This window comes from Scardinius erythrophthalmus (assembly GCF_964197995.2).
Source record: "Scardinius erythrophthalmus genome assembly, chromosome: 12".
Classification (NCBI taxonomy): Eukaryota; Metazoa; Chordata; class Actinopteri; order Cypriniformes; family Leuciscidae; genus Scardinius; species Scardinius erythrophthalmus.
The window spans coordinates 42128932-42146336 of NC_138232.1; the positions used below are offsets into that span (position 1 = coordinate 42128932).

Consider the following 17405-nt stretch of genomic DNA (forward strand, 5'->3'; position numbering starts at 1 on the left):
TAGTTGGCAGTTTGTGGTTTGGACCAGTAAGGTGTGTGAAAGTTTCACAAAACTGCCAACTAAGAATGCTGTAAAAAAAGATGGACGACGCCCCTTCGCTCTCTTCCATTGATGAGAACTGAAGCCGCCAGAGTCCCGATATGGCGCTGACATATTGGAACTTGAGTCTGCGCAGTGGCGATCTCGGGACCAGACCTGCGCAGTAGTGAGCAGGAAGTAAAGCCGCGAAATCAATGCTCCGCCCTCACTCTCGCCGAATGCACTCAGGGAGAGTGGATTCTGCACACTTTTTTAAAAATTGACTGCAGTACGACAAGAGGCTTGTTAAAATAAAGTAAATACAATCTCCTCAGTCCTCCGAAGATCCCGAAAAAATGTCCTTTGGTGCTTCAGTGACTACTTCGCTCAGAGAACCTGTCAATCACAGCTGTCAATCATCACGTTACACCACCGCATCATGTAACTAACTAAAAACCAACTTATTTTTGAAACAGACACTTGAAATTACATCAGCGTGATGAAAACGAAAGCAAATGAAAGAAACCACCTTTGGAAAAAAGATATTTGAAGTGTAATTTAATAGTTTAGTTGGTCTCACGTCCCGTTGAATAACACGGGGAGGAGGGGCTTATGACCTATACTAGGACCAGTCACCGGGGGGCGATCGAGACGTTTTGGCTTCACTTTTCAGGGCTTGTGCGGCACGCTTGGTCCAAACTCGTTTACACTCCGCCATAATTCGCCGTTTATTTACTGTCTATGTAATTCGCGCTGTTTTTTCTTCTACCGCAATAGCATTTGTAACGGCTGCATTACACTCTAGCGCTACAGCGCCTTAGCAGTCAAAACGCGATATTGCAGGCCCATACATTGGTCACGTGAGATCAAACGACTACTCGACAACAAAGATATTTGTCGACAATGTCGACTAATCGTTTCAGCCCTAGCCGGAGGGAAGGCGGAGCCCGGTGGAGCCGGAGGGAAGGCGGAGCCTGTTGGAGCCGGAGGGAAGGTGGAGTTAAAAACCGGTAGCCATAAATCCTGAGGTGGAACCAGGGTGATGCATGATCAAGGCAAAGTTAGTGGGACGAGGGAGCCTGGTGGATATGCTGGTAAAATATAGGAGATGGGAGAGGGAGGCTGGGCGGGCAATCTGCGTGAGGGGTATTTTTCTTGTATTTTCTAAAATAATTTGATTGCAGTCTAACAATCTGTAGTTTGATTTCAAACCTTTTTAGTGCAACCCAAATACAGCTTACATGAAAAAAGAAAATGGGAACAGGTAAACCTCAAATTCTTTCCCATGGTATTTTCGTTTGTCATGGTGGTATTTTGATGCATATTTTGCTCTTTATTGTGATCATCAGTAGATGTTCAAAAGGTGTTTTGAACATCTGGGCAGCATCGTCTAGAAGAATGTACCAGTGTGTGTTTGTTCCCAAGACCACAACATTTTAAAAAGATGAAAAAATGTGCTTCGTTTCCTGTGCTAAAAAAAAAAAGCTTAAATTTCCCAAAGTTCCACTTCAGGAGTAATGTATTGTTTTTTTCTTCTTCTATATAAATGTATCTGTATTATAATCTAAATTATTGCATTATAATATTATAATGATAATGTGAACATCAATGATAGTTAACCACAGCACAGTTTGTTTGTTTCAGTCGTCTTGAAATTCTTCACAACATCCGTTTTTTCAAAAGCTCTGTATTTGTAAATGTCAAGTTAAAATATTCTCATTTGCAAGTAGTAGCCTAACTCATTTTATAAAACAGTTTCATTTTCCCCTTCCAAGATCTGATATATTCTCTCCTTGACATGAGGTTAAATTTGCTGTGAGGTTCATTTGCTGTGATTCACACTTCTATAAGGTTGGCGCATCAGCCGCATGTTTTACTTTGAAGCTTCTGCTTTGCTACTAAAGGTGTGAAAGCTTCATATCAATCTTTCAGTGAGGACTACATGTACCCTTTTACTTTCAAATCTCATGTCTGAACTCATGTCCCCTCTCAGAATTATTTTAATAGGGGAGGAATGTAAAAATACTGTATCTGGTTACTCGAAATGGTGCCATAGTTGGAGTCTTACGTTTGATCTACAGCATTGATTAATGCAGAAAATACGAGTTTGTGTTATAGTTTGTAAAGTACAATACCTTACTAAATAAGTCTTTAGGGATCCAAACAGTTGCTGTTCATTGATTGTCCCATAGAGTTTTGTAAAGGCCTTTCTGTCAATGTAAATACTATAGGGTATGGGTTCAAATTAGTTCCTGTTTTCTTATTTTTATTTACAGTCGGTAAAGCTTTACTCTCTTTAAAGAGCTTTTACAACTCGCTCTTAGCGTTAAAGCACTTTTATTTTCTCTCATATAACAGCATTTACAGAAAGTGTTATGACAGTAGATTATAAGGAATTGTTAAATAAGTGCATTTTTCTGTTGGTTTTGGACTCTTCAAACAGAGATGAACTAAATGTCAACTTGTTAAAATTTGCAAAAACAGATGCATCACATTGTATGCAAACACTCCCACATATACACACCTTTTGATTCTGCTCTGACCACAAAGTAACCAAACCGTGCATTGAAAAACCTCATTGTTTCCTCATTGCTCTCACACTTGACATTGTTGGATGTCTGAGGCAACACATTGACTTTTGCCTGAGAGAACGGTCGGCAAGATGGATGTTTGCAGATATTTGATTGTGTTTCACTTCCTGGCGTTCACCTTTTTCAAAGTGGCAGGTAATGGTTATTTATCTGTCACTGAGTTTGATTAGAAAGTTTACAAAACAAAATCATCTGTTGGTTTTTGTTAAATCTGTAAATGCCTTTAAAATCTCCATTCCAGCTTGCTCTGAGGGGTCCATTATTGGAGGCAAAGATGTCAAAAAACTTCAGCCGTGGATGGTGTCCATTCAGATGAACGAGAACCATGTGTGTGGGGGAATCCTTATTCAAAACCAATGGGTTTTAACTGCAGCACATTGTAAAATGTAAGGCAACCACTTTGATGAACTTGCAAGTCTATGTGAAGCTTAATATAATCTTTCTTTTTTTCCTCATTTTTATAATAAAATAATTGTCCAAACTAAATATACAATTATTATTTAAAGAATGTTTATTTATTTATATTTATCGGTTTAAATTTGTATTTTATTTTTATTTATTGATCTATTTGGTCACACTTACATAAAAAAATGTTAGGTACAATGTACTGTACTTATTGTGTTCCTGTTGTATTGCAAAACACTTTTGCTGCTATTGAGGTCGGATACAGGATTAGGGACAAGTTTCATGATATGGTTAGGTTTAAGGGTGAGTTAATACGTAAGTAAATAAGAAATTAATTGGAGCTGTAATTAATTGCAGGTGTAACCTCTGGCTGGGGTACTACAAATTAAAAAGAAGTATCGATACCAAATGAGTGTGTACAAAATGGTCACAATAATATGAAGGACCCTGCCGATTCATTTTTGGATTGAAAGATAGAGACGTGACTTCTTAAAGGGTTAGTTCACCCAAAAATGAAAATTCTGTCAGTAATTACTCACCCTCATGTTGTTCCAACCCCGTAAGACTTTCGTTCATCTTCAGAACACAAATTAAGATATTTTTGATTAAATCTGAGAGCTGTCTCACTCCTCCATAGACTTCTAAGGGATTGAAACTTGCCGGCCCAGAAAAGTTATTAAAGAGATCGTTAATATAGTCCAAGTGACTCCAGTGGCTCAATCTTAAGTTTATCAAGCGACGAGAATACTTTTTGTGCACAAAAAACAAGAAAAAAACGACTTTATTCCACAATTCATTTCCTTCTCTCTGGGCCTCGAGTGAGTTTACGTAGTGTTTTAGCGCTGCGCTTCTGTGTTGTACGTCACACGTTGGCAAAATGTATAATTTTGCTCTTAATTTCACGTTATCCTCTCCAAAATGTACTGTATAAACTAAATCTAACCAAACATGCTTTCTCCAAAAAAACAATTATTGCTTTAAAAGCTGTAATTCTCAGCATTCTAAATAAGCATAAGTAATCTTTGTTAAGTAGCTTAGGTCCTAAACCCAAAACTATATTTTGTATCTTTATTATGTTTGGTTTCTTAAAAAATTCTTATTATTTTAAGTATAAAATATCTGAGTGTAATGAGCTATAAGATCACTGCAACTTATCCTAAAGATAAATTATTATAATTAGAAAATATTTCTGGTGTTATAAAATATCGCATAGCCTGTTAATTTTCCAAGCAAAATGTATTGGTCAGAATTATTGCACTCCTATTTGGCGCGCATGCGCGCAGCAGCGCTCGTTCAATGTGAAGTTTAGCAGCAAAATGGAAATATTTGCACGACTTTCTAAGATTTACAGATGGAGAATATTCCTGTGAAATGTAAGTTTTGCAAACACCATGTCTCAAAACGCATAAAACAGCACAAAATATACAATGTTTGATGGTGGATCGATTTGATGATCGACTTCTAGGGCTGCTTAAGAAACGCGTGCACAAGCAATTATCTAGACTAGATAAACCTGGATCAAATTAGTTGAATTGCGTGAACTTGAATTACCTTTTATGAAACCGCTTAAGCCCCAACTTATTTGTTAGGTTTACTCAAGTCGGGTTTTGGAGTTTAATCCCCACTTTTCTTAGCATGGAACAACCCTCAGGACACATACCCCAGTTTTGTATGCCAATCCAGCCAGCATCCCTTTTCCATTTCTTAACTTAAGGTTCTCACTGTAAAGTATCTGCACCTATGCACATCTAAGTCAGTTCCCTTTCGAGGGAACTCGCGATGCGTCAATGACGCTTTGGGAACGCTTCTGCGTGATTGCGTCTGAAGCACTTGTATCAACTAGTCCAATGGCGAGAGTGGGCGTCACGGGCGGGTGAAGTGACGACCAGGAAAGGCTAAAGGACATCCGGTTTAGAACCGCGCTAGCTTCTGTGCCTCAGCAAGCGCTCTGTGTTATACTGTCTGTCTTATTTATTGTTGTCTGTCAAATAGATATTATGGCGAACAAAACAACCTTATATCGTGTGTTCCTCCCTGCCCTCTGTCTTTACGGGTGGGGATACACACGATGTATGTGTTGTTTGTTTGTAACGGAGCATGTTCTGTCAGCGGTCGAGGGTGCTGACTACGAGCATTGCGAGTTACTATCGTACTCGCTCCGTTCCCGCTTGTCACTCTTTGAGGAGGGTGTTCAGGCTCGTGTTCCGCGCAGTGCCGACCCCGTGTTGCCGAGGCAGCATGGAAGTCGTTATTGTGGGTTCGCAAATAAATCTTGCGGAGGAGTTAGAGACGGGCTCCCCCTTTTCTCTGCTTTTATCCGGGGGATCCAGTGCTCTCTGTCTGCGATCGGAAGCCCGCGCCGCGGCTTCTTTTTCCGTCCTGGTCAGAGAGCCCGGTGTTTCAGCAGTATATCTCTGACGAGGAAGAGTGCTGAGCATCGATGCATGTCCACAAGCATATTATATTTAGACAGGAGTATGGGAGCAAACAGCTTTTGATCGTGTGTTTCTCCCTGCCCTCGCTTCATTACGAGTGGGGACACATGCAATTCATGTGATGTTTGTTTGGGAGTGGAGCATGCACGGTCAGCTCTAGTAAAATAAGGGGACTGACAGTGTTCATTCATAAATTCCCGACGTGAATCTTTTGCACTATCGAGAGTTTAGCTCCGCTCCCGATGGCTTTCTTCTCGAGGGAAGAAAGTCAATAAAGATTGTTGGCACGGATCTCGCGTTTGCTGAGGCAGCGCGTAGATTACGGGTCTGCAATAAAGATTCTCGATCTCGATCTCAGATCTCGCGTTTGCTGAGGCAGCGCGTAGATTACGGATCTGCAATAAAGATTCTCGATCTCGGATCTCGCGTGTGCTGAGGCAGCGCGTAGATTACGGGGTCTGCAATAACAATAATAGTGAAACTGGATACGTTCATTCATAACATTACCGAACGTGTTCACTATCAAGAGTTTCCCCATGCAACTGTTTATTTAAAAAATAGACTGCAATAAAAGTCCAGTGGTTATACAAATGCAATGCATTGATTAAAGAGATACATGTTTTGCAAGCTACAAATTTAGGATTATTTTATTGTATGTTAAAACTATTTTTATATATAAACTTATATATAAATATTTATTCAGCCACAGACTATATTATCTTCTTGTCTGGTTGATCTTTTGCTGTTTGATTCTGAGGAATTAAATTAGTGGGCTGCATTTAAATTTGCTTATCTGACTTTCATTATGTGGCATGAAGGGATACACTTCTCAGGGCTTAAGCCCAGGCAGATTGCAGACTACGCCACGATGGGAATTTCACCCAAAGATTTAACCATTTTGTTCAACCAAGGCACTCAAGTTCGTTGATGGATAGCCAGAGACAGTGTTCCAGTACAAAAATAGAATCTTTATTTTCACTTCGACAATGATTGAGATTTCACAACAAGCATGCACTGTACACTAAATCAAATAAAACACATACACTCAATATTCACTCCACTCACTATACTCTATTCGCAACACACACATACAAGGGAGGAGGGCAATAGGACGGAATCTTACCAGTGGGAGGCTAGTGGCTCGAGCAATGAGCATCCATGAAAAACACCCCAATCACACGTGTCAAATTTCATACACACAGCAAGAGATATGACCACACTTAGTGAACACGCAGCCACAGCACACCAAGGGACCCGCCACCGCAAGGGGCACTGCTCCCACTGGCAGTTCTCAGCACCTGGACAATGAACAGACACATAAAAATTAAACAATTACAATACCCAAGGTCTAATAAGCCACCTGTTCTAAAGCCCAAGGTGGTACTTGGATTAGCAATATGAACAGACTCAATCACACAATAAATCAAAAATAAACAATTAAACATGGACAAATCACATAAAAAGGTCAAACAAAAGAAATCAAAAATTAGGCCAATCCTCTTGGATATCAGCAGCAAGAAAAGGCCTCCATACAAGAGTTAAAAGAAATAAATAAAACAATTAACTTGGTGTCAGTCCATCAAACACTCGATACTCAAACACTGAATCACAAAAATGACAGGCAGAATCAAACAGTGTTAAACAGGCAACGATGTAACCCGCCAGTCAACAGCCTGTTAATCACAGGTTTAATAATCCTTAGTCCCGTGTGAAAAAGCAGCCGGGTACGACGAAAATCCATAAACACGTAATGTGAAAAGCATAAGCAAAGCAGCAGATGTTCAGCGTCGATGTAGCCAACTGGCGACCGCACCCCCGGTTAAATAGCACTCCCTAAAATGCAAAGGATGTCCATTTACAAATGTCCCACAATAACCATTCAACTCTCAGTATAGCAACATACCTATGATTAACCTGTTAAGCTGCAACCCCACTTTTGAAAAATCCCAAGAAATGACATACCCAAACTGAAACAGATACAGTTCATGAACCCTTTGTACTAAAAGCACAAGTATGATCTCATTTGAAAGCTGACACCTGGCAGTTTATTGTAATGTAGAATTAATTATTGTCATAATGACAAAAATTGTTATAAATAGCTTCAAAGTTTTGTAAAGTTATTAGAAATTATTTTTTATGAAACATCCTCATGAAAATAAAATTGAAGTTGGCCCTGGAGCAGTCTAGAAATGCACTACAGCTAATGCCACATGTCTAAACATTTTATGTTTAAAATCTTAAGATAATAAGTCCAAAACTCTGTATTTAGTGAAATGTTTTTCAAGACTATGTCATGTGACTTTATTTTGATTTGATGCTAAAATGCTACTGATATTTAGTGTCATCTTCTTACCATCTATGCAGTATATTGTCTTTATCGTTTTGTGGTGCAAACGAGCCCCATTCAGTCTCAGTCTCCCCCTGCACACATTCACACCTCTCCAGCCAGGTTATGGCTCTAAATATGCATTTCTTTTGTCTGCATTAGTTACTAACGACTGGCTATTCACATGCTATTCATATGGTTTCAGTCACTAATTTATTTTCTCAAAGTTCACCCTTACATTCTAAACTGTTTTAAATGCATTTCTTGAATAAAGAAACATTTCAGTAAGCGTTCAAAAAATAATAAAAATATAACTTCTAGGTGGCAGGTGCACCTAGGGCTAGCTAGCATGTTAGCTTAGCACACCATCAATACACGACAATTTATGAGATTAAAACCATGTTTGTGCTTATAAACTTACTTTATAAAGCAAATCGAGTATTTTAAATAATTTTCTGTGATCTAATTTGGCTTCAGATAAAAAAATCAGACAGAAAATATACTATTGTATACTGTTCTGCACAATGATAGTCTATATAGATTAGCATTACATTATAAATATAATCTATTATTATGGAAATACCTGGCATGGATTGAAAAACACAGGTAACTCAAATATCATAGCAAACATGTTTATTGTCTTCAAAACGACTGTATCTCCATGTTACAGCGCGATCTGTTGTTAGCTGTGTGTGTGTTCGAGGCTTCCTGGATTGTCACATGATTATGGCACTTCTTCATGTTCTAATACTGTGCACAGGGCGGCGAGGGCGCCCTCATGCTATTGGTATGAATTGAAAACGCATTAACAGAGTATACAAACGCTCATAATGATTACATCGACGCATTTGGGTATAAATTCAATAAATATTATTCCTGTCTATAGAAATCTGATGTAAACCTATGAGAATATATCAATATTTCTCCAAATCTGCACATTTTTTAGCTAAAAGCCCGGAAGGACGTTGTTTTGTGTATCGCTGTCATGACGACGGCACGGGAGTTTTTTATGAATGAAAGCGGCTGACGCGCATAATTCATATCAAAGGTATCGACTCATTTTTTCATTTCATAACTCCTGACACAAATTAAGAAATAACTGTCGCTATAAGTTTCTCAGAATACAATAGTGGTCAAATTCTGAAACTTGAGTCTTATATCTTTGTAATGATGTATAGTTTGTCAAGGTATAACATTAAATCTGATAGTAACTTTGAACTATTTATAAAAAAAACCGCTTCAGTGCGCCCGCGCTCTGGCAACGGTTAACAGGTTAACAGCGTTGCGTCACAGGCCCTAAGCTCTGATTGCTGATCGCAGGGCGCACACTCAGCTGGTGAAAGGGCTGCTGCCACACCGGGGATTCTATAGCACGAAACATTCCCTATAAGCCCACGTTATAAAGTTAAGGAGTGGAAAGAGAAACAAAGCTAACCATACCTGCGGCGCTACGGTAGACAGATAACCAGGCAGACATCAGGTCTCTGGGCAGGTAAACAAGACAAGTCGCATACCGGTGACATCATTTGTCAAAAGAAAAGTCCCGGTTTATAAAGGGGTGAAGCCCTCGCGATTGGCTCAAAGTTAACTGCCCAGAATCACTCACAGCTGCAGCAAATTAAGTGTCACTTAGGAGGCATGATCCAAACAACTGCATCCTGCTACAATCTGCCCCGTTTTTTTTTAAATCGGCGCCCCGACGATGACCCCAAGACACTCACCTTCGCTGTGGGACGCTAGTAGAGCGAACAGAGAGACCCTTGGTACAAGTCCTCTTGCCATGACGGCTACACAGGAAACACGAGACACTTGTTACAAGTGCTCTGCCATGACGGCTACGCAAACACGAGATACTTGGTACAAGTTCTCTTGCCATGACGGCTACACAGGAAACATGAGACACTTGTTACAAGTGCTCTGCCATGACGGCTACACAAGAAACACAAGCGATAGTACAAGTCCTCTTCTCATGACGGCTACACGACGAGAAACACGAGATACTTGGTGCAAGTCCTCTGGCCATGACGGCTACTCGACGAGAAACACAAGATAAACTTAGTACAAGTCCTCCTGCCATGATGGCTACACAATAAACACGAGACACTTGCTACAAGTGCTCTGGCCTTGACGGCTACACAACAGGAAACACTAGAGACACTTGTTACAAGTTCTCTTACCATGACGGCTACTCGACGAGAAACACGCGATACTTGGTAAAAGTCATCTTGCCATGACGGCTACACAGGAAACACGAGACACGTTACAAGTGCTCTGCCATGACGGCTACACAAACACGAGATACTTGATACAAGTCCTCTGACCTTGACGGTTACACAACAAGAAACACTAGAGACACTTGTTACAAGTGCTCTGCCATGATGGCTATACAACAGGAAACAGTAGAGACACTTGGTACAAGTCCTCTGGCCTTGACGGCTACACAACAGGAAACAGTAGAGACACTTGGTACAAGTCCTCTGGCCTTGACGGCTACACAACAGGAAACACTAGAGACACTTGTTACAAGTCCTCTTACCATGACGGCTACTCGACAAGAAACACGAGAGCAGGGCCAGGAGCCGGGGCAGGGACAGGGCCTGGGGTCTGACGTAGGCGCTCATTATGCGCTTTCAGCTGAGCTATCAAGTCCCTCAACTCCTGTAACTCATTCCCCTCGGCCACCCCGTTCCATATTTTGGCAATGCACAATCCAATTGGCAAAAAAAAAAAACACAATCCCCACCTTACCTGCCTTGTTACCGCTCCACCAAAGAACAGCTGCTGCTTTGCTTGTAAAGGAAAAAGAAAAAAAACAAAGAAAACAAAAAACAAAATTGGAACACGTCTCTGGCTTTACCAAGCGACCCTGCCGACTATACGCCAAATGTGGCATGAAGGGATACACTTCTCAGGGCTTAAGCCCAGGCAGATTGCAGACTACGCCACGATGGGAATTTCACCCAAAGATTTAACCATTTTGTTCAACCAAGGCACTCAAGTTCGTTGATGGATAGCCAGAGACAGTGTTCCAGTACAAAAATAGAATCTTTATTTTCACTTCGACAATGATTGAGATTTCACAACAAGCATGCACTGTACACTAAATCAAATAAAACACATACACTCAATATTCACTCTACTCACTATACTCTATTCGCAACACACACATACAAGGGAGGAGGGCAATAGGGCGGAATCTTACCAGTGGGAGGCTAGTGGCTCGAGCAATGAGCATCCATGAAAAACACCCCAATCACACGTGTCAAATTTCATACACGCAGCAAGAGATATGACCACACTTAGTGAACACGCAGCCACAGCACACCAAGAGACCCGCCACCGCAAGGGGCACTGCTCCCACTGGCAGTTCTCAGCACCTGGACAATGAACAGACACATAAAAATTAAACAATTACAATACCCAAGGTCTAATAAGCCACCTGTTCTAAAGCCCAAGGTGGTACTTGGATTAGCAATATGAACAGACTCAATCACACAATAAATCAAAAATAAACAATTTAACATGGACAAATCACATAAAAAGGTCAAACAAAAGAAATCAAAAATTAGGCCAATCCTCTTGGATATCAGCAGCAAGAAAAGGCCTCCATACAAGAGTTAAAAGAAATAAATAAAACAATTAACTTGGTGTCAGTCCATCAAACACTCGATACTCAAACACTGAATCACAACAATGACAGGAAGAATCAAACAGTGTTAAACAGGCAACGATGTAACCCGCCAGCCAACAGCCTGTTAATCACAGGTTTAATAATCCTTAGTCCCGTGTGAAAAAGCAGCCGGGTACGACGAAAATCCATAAACACGTAATGTGAAAAGCATAAGCAAAGCAGCAGATGTTCAGCGTCGATGTAGCCAACTGGCGACCGCACCCCCGGTTAAATAGCACTCCCTAAAATGCAAAGGATGTCCATTTACAAATGTCCCACAATAACCATTCAACTCTCAGTATAGCAACATACCTATGATTAACAGCGTTGCGTCACAGGCCCTAAGCTCTGATTGCTGATGGCAGGGCGCACACTCAGCTGGTGAAAGGGCTGCTGCCACACCGGGGATTCTATAGCACGAAACATTCCCTATAAGCCCACGTTATAAAGTTAAGGAGTGGAAAGAGAAACAAAGCTAACCATACCTGCGGCGCTACGGTAGACAGATAACCAGGCAGACATCAGGTCTCTGGGCAGGTAAACAAGACAAGTCGCATACCGGTGACATCATTTGTCAAAAGAAAAGTCCCGGTTTATAAAGGGGTGAAGCCCTCGCGATTGGCTCAAAGTTAACTGCCCAGAATCACTCACAGCTGCAGCAAATTAAGCGTCACTTAGGAGGCATGATCCAAACAACTGCATCCTGCTACAATTAGTTAGATTCATGTATAAGTTCAGCATTTTATCCAGACTGTGTAACTTGTCTGGTTGATCTTTTACTACATTTTATTTGGAAAAAGGAATTATATGGTAAAATTATGTGCTGAGCATCGAGTTAAGGGAATTGAAGATTCTAAAAACCATCTCAATCTCCTGTGTACAATGAGTTTGGAGTTTATAACTTCATAAATGGGGCTGCTGGGCGGAGCAGCACTAGCCATTAACAAACGTCTTGTACAGGCAGAGTGTCATTCCCTGTGCTCCCCCTCAGAAAGATAGGGGACCAGAATGGCATTCTCAACAGAAGCCTTTAAAACAGAAGATGGATCTGAGGACTGTTTTTCTGTGAAAAAGGCTTTGGCCAAGGTCCTGATGCCACTGGTGTCAGACCTCTCGGGGCAACCCCGACCGGGGTGGAGCGGTGTTCACCTCAGTATACGGTGCCCGCCCCACCTCGGTGCCCTCAAGAGGCCGTTCTGTCAACCCCGCACCCTTGGTCTCGGGGCACAGCGGTCTCCAGCGAGCACATGGTTCAGTGTCACCACGACGCCGTATCAAACTCGCACCCTCTTAGGGGGGTTCAAAAACAGTCAGTTCGGTTGTTTCCTGCCAGTATGCTTCAGGTCACCGAAGTGGCTGTTACAATAACATCAGAGGCCAGTCTCGAGAGACTGGTACCCTTAGTAGATTTTCTGACAGAGTGGAAGAATCTGCCGAATATATCTCCATGGGTCCTGCAGATAATAGAGAGAGGTTACAGAATCCAGTTTCGTTCTCCTCCAACTTGTTACAACGGGGTGCTACTCGTGTTAGTACATCCCGAGCAGGCTCTGGTAATGGAGCAAGAAGTAGAGTCTTTATTAGCAAAGGGAGCTATAGAGCAGGTGTACTCGCCCGACAGAGAATCGGGGTTTTACAGCGCTACTTTATTGTTCCGAAAAAGGTTGGGGGGTTGCGTCCCATTTTAATTCTCCGTCTGTTGTATCGTGCAGTCATGAAACTCAAGTTCAAGATGCTCACACTCAAACAGATCGTGACTCAAATCAGATCCGAGGACTGGTTTGTCACGATAGATTTAAAAGGCGCTTACTTCCATCCTCCCTCTACAAAGGAAGTTCCTGGGGTTTTCTTTTGGGGGCAAAGAATACCATTATCGGGTGCTTCCATTCCGTCTAGCTCTATCACCCCACACGTTCACAAAGTGTGTAGATGCAGCTCTGGCCCCGTCAGGCTGCAGGGCTACGCATTCTGAACTACATCGATGACTGGCTGATTCTGGCGGAATCAGAGCAGTTAGCGGTTCAGCATCGAGATGTTGTACTCGCTCAGATGAAGGAATTGGGGTTGAGACTCAATGCCAAGAAGAGTGTGCTTTCTCCATTACAGAGAACCACTTTCCTTGGTGTGGTATGGGATTCAGTCACGATGCGAGCCACACTATTGCCCGTTCGTGTAGCTGCTATCCTCTCAGCCACAAAAGAGTTGAAGCTAGTCTAGTCACGCACTGTAAAACAGTTTTGAGAAACTGTTGGGCCTCATGGCAGCAGCGTCCAAAGTGATTCCCTTTGGCCTACTATATATGAGACCCTTGCAGTGGTGGCTCAGAACCAGAGGGTTCTCCCCGAGGGGAAACCCACTTCGTATGATCAAGATCATGCGGCAGTGTCTCCACGCCTTGGTTATATGGAGGAAATACTGGTTTCTATCTCACATGAGCAGTCACGCATTATGAAACAGTTTGAGAAACTGTTGGGCCTCATGGCAGCAGCGTCCAATGTGATACCCTTTGGTCTACTGTACATGAGACCCTTGCAGTGATGGCTCAGAGCCAGAGGGTTCTCCCCGAGGGGAAACCCACTTCGTACGATCAAGATTACGCGGCAGTTTTTCCGCACCTTGGTTATATGGAGGAAATACTGGTTCCTATCCTACATGAGCAGTCACGCATTTTGAAACAGTTCGAGAAACTGTTGGGCCTCATGGCAGCAGCGTCCAATGTGATACCCTTTGGCCTTCTGTACATGAGACCCTTGCAGTGATGGCTCAGAACCAGAGGGTTCTCCCCGAGGGGAAACCCACTTCGTACGATCAAGGTCATGCGGCGGTGTCTCCGCGCCTTGGTTATATGGAGGAAATACTGATTAATTTCCCAGGTTCCGGTGTTGGGAGCTCTTTGACATCGAGTTGCTATCTCGACAGATGTTTACCTCACCGGCTGGGGAGCGGTAATGGGAGACCGCTCATTCCAGGGCCTGTGGAGGAGTCATCTTTTTTGGCACATAAATTGCCTGGAGATGATAGCAGTCTTCAATGCGTTGAGACATTCCTCCCAGACCTGAAGGACCTTCATGCGCTTGTCCATCAGACAACACATCAGTGGTCTCTTACATAAATATGTTGGGAGCAGATATCCTGTTGAGGCAGGGGCTGAGGCCCGGGGAATGGAAGCTCCACACCGAGGTGGTGGAGCAAATTTGGGGAGAGGATACGATGCACGGTCCACTTTAGTTCTCCCTCACACACCCAGCTCCCTTGGGGCTGGATGTTGTAGTATGGACATGGCCGAGGCTATGTCTGTACATCTTTCCCCGATTACTCTGCTCCCAGGAGTTCTGGAGAAGGTCCGCCGGGTTGGATAATTATACTACTAGTAGAACCGTTCTGGCCGAGTCTTCTGGTTCTCGGACCCGGTGTCTCTCCTCGACGGCTCTCCCTTGGAGATTCCAGTCAGGAGGGACCTTCAGTCTCAAGTGGATTGGGTGATCTTTCACTCAGCTCAGAGATTTGGATCCTGTGGGTTTGGCCTCTGAGGGGGCCCAACTCATTGACTTTGGTCTCTCAACTGAGGTTGTGGAGACCATACTTCACTCCAGAGCTCCCTCCACGAGGAAACTTTATGTATTAACTGATGGGTTTTCACTTCATATTGCGGGTTTCGGACAGTGGGGCCCAGTTTACTGCCCGATTGGTACAGTGCTGGAGTTACTGCTGGTTCATTTTTCCGCAGGGTTATCCCCTTCCACACTGAAGGTGTACGTGGCGGCCTTAGTGCCAACCATGTCCCTTGTTGGTGGTATTTCCCTGAGGGGGGGGGGGACCTTTGGTTGTTTCTTCCGTGGTGCTTTTAGACCAGGATATGAGTTTGGCGGCTTTGAAGCCTTATTATATATGTAGATATCCCTGTAGGATGTGGTATGCGGCAGCCTGGTCCTCTCCGCTCACATTCGTAAGGTTTTGCAATTTCGACCTGGGCGCTTCCCCAGGTTCTCAAATGCTCTTGTCTTAGTTGTGCAGTATTCACACAGACAGGTTCTGTTTCGTATGGCGTATTGGGCATTCTCGTTCCCAAAGCGTCATTGACGCATCGCAAGTTCCCTCGAAAGGGAACGTCTCAGGTTACGACTGTAACCCTAGTTCCCTGAGAAGGGAACGAGACGATGCGTCACTTTGCCATACTTCCTACATCCCTGTGATCGACTTGCTTCGGCCCTTTTCGAAGCTAGCGCGGTTCTAAACCGGATGTCCTTTATCCTTTCCTGGTCGTCACTTCACCCGCCCGAGACGCCCACTCTCGCCATTGGACTAGTTGATACAAGTGCTTCAGACGCAATCACGCAGAAGCGTTCCCAAAGCGTCATTGACGCATCGTCTCGTTCCCTTCTCAGGGAACTAGGGTTACAGTAGTAACCTGAGACGTTTTCTATTTCAGAGAACCCATTCAATCTGTGAAAGTTCTCATAGGATCTCTGTCTCTGAGTCATACTAAGAAAGGCTCTCAGTATGTTGGCATCCTCAGTTATGAAAGATCTAAAACATTCAGTAGAATAAATAAACAAGATGACATCATGCTGATTAAGGTAAGGATGAATTGAAAGTGGTTGTTGTTTAGACACGATGACCGTATGATGTTTTTCACAGTATGCATTTGAGTATTGATTTTTCTTTTGCAGCTAGACAAAAAAGTGAAAGCAAAGCCCAAAAAAATCCCTAAAAAGCAAAAAGATTATCCACCTGGAACAAAATGTGTTGTGACAGGTTGGGGAACTACTAATTTGAATGTGAAAGTCTTGAAACCTTCTGATAGACTGCAAAAGTTAGAGGTGACAGTTGTGGGCAGAGATGAGTGTAACCTCCTCTACAAGAATGATCTTGTGATCACCAGAGATATGATGTGTGCAGGAAACGAGCAGGAAAACAGAGGCGTCTGTCGGGTATGTCATATTGTTGTCTTTGATTTATGGCTGTTGCAGGCTCTTTGAAATCATCCCTTTACCTGTTTAAAGGAAAAATAACCTTTTTTTTCTATTTCAGGGAGATTCCGGTGGACCTCTGGAATGTAAGACAAACATAGCTGGATTGGTATCAGGGTCGGACGGATGTGGTAATCCCGAGAAACCAACTGTGTTCACATTTCTCTCCAAAAGACATATCTTCTGGATCAATAGCATACTGAAAAAGCAACTCAACAGCACAACTTTTTAAGAACCTAAAGATTTCCAGCATATATACTGTTGTTTGTTCAGATTACTGTAAATTTTAAATGTTATGCTTTTGGAATTGGGGTTAATATATATTCACAAAGTAATATCATTCACATTTTTTTTTAAACAAGTAAAACAGAGCTAAGTTAAAATCCTGTAAATGTATCTGATATTGCATTAATACATGAAGAATTCCCACTGTACTTTGTTATTGATGGACACAAACATGGTTAAACAAACATTGGAAGATGATATATTGTCTGGTGAAATATGAAATGCATTGTATTCCTTTTTGTGATTTGTTTGCAAAACTAGGCTAAAATAAATTTTATCATTACATTTTCTAAACTCCACTAGTTAATGACTTCGGATTTGTTTAATTATAATGGATTCTGTCTTGTTTTTCATCCGTTACATTGAACACATTTCACATTAACACCAAAGTGCATCAAGTAAACTCCCATTGCTTTATGATATTCTACGGTGACGCATTGCTGCCACATACATATTATTTTTTCCCCTCAATTATGTCGTAATAACGAGATCTTATGTCGTTTTAACGACATCTTTTCTCGTAATAACGAGATCTTATGTCGTTTTAACGACATCTTTTTCTCGTAATAACGAGACCTTATGTCGTTAAAACGACATATTTTTCTCGTAATAACGAGATCTTATGTCGTTAAAACGACATCATTTTTTGCCCTTATAAGGACATGTGTAGTCATGTACAAAATATGCCTTTATCCACATAAAATT

At 42.1% G+C, this 17405-nt stretch overlaps 1 protein-coding gene across 1 annotated transcript; it reads left to right on the top strand.

Annotated features, from left to right (window-relative positions):
- The first annotated feature begins 2615 nt into the window (after nucleotides 1–2615).
- On the top strand, nucleotides 2616–16991 carry LOC308699949 (granzyme K-like). Its single transcript, XM_081381152.1, has 5 exons — nucleotides 2616–2744; nucleotides 2851–2995; nucleotides 15875–16022; nucleotides 16116–16376; nucleotides 16477–16991. The coding sequence occupies exons 1-5, from the start codon at nucleotides 2681–2683 to the stop codon at nucleotides 16645–16647; spliced, it is 789 nt and encodes a 262-aa protein (XP_081237278.1). The 5' UTR covers nucleotides 2616–2680; the 3' UTR covers nucleotides 16648–16991.
- The last annotated feature ends 414 nt before the right edge of the window (nucleotides 16992–17405 follow it).

Excerpts from the sequence above, each read along its gene's own strand:
- LOC308699949 (XM_081381152.1), top strand. The coding sequence starts at position 2,681 with ATGGATGTTTGCAGATATTTGATTGTGTTTCACTTCCTGGCGTTCACC. Across the intron at positions 16,023-16,115 it reads ATGACATCATGCTGATTAAG|CTAGACAAAAAAGTGAAAGC; the intron begins GTAAGGATGAAT and ends TTTCTTTTGCAG. Across the intron at positions 16,377-16,476 it reads AAAACAGAGGCGTCTGTCGG|GGAGATTCCGGTGGACCTCT; the intron begins GTATGTCATATT and ends TTTCTATTTCAG.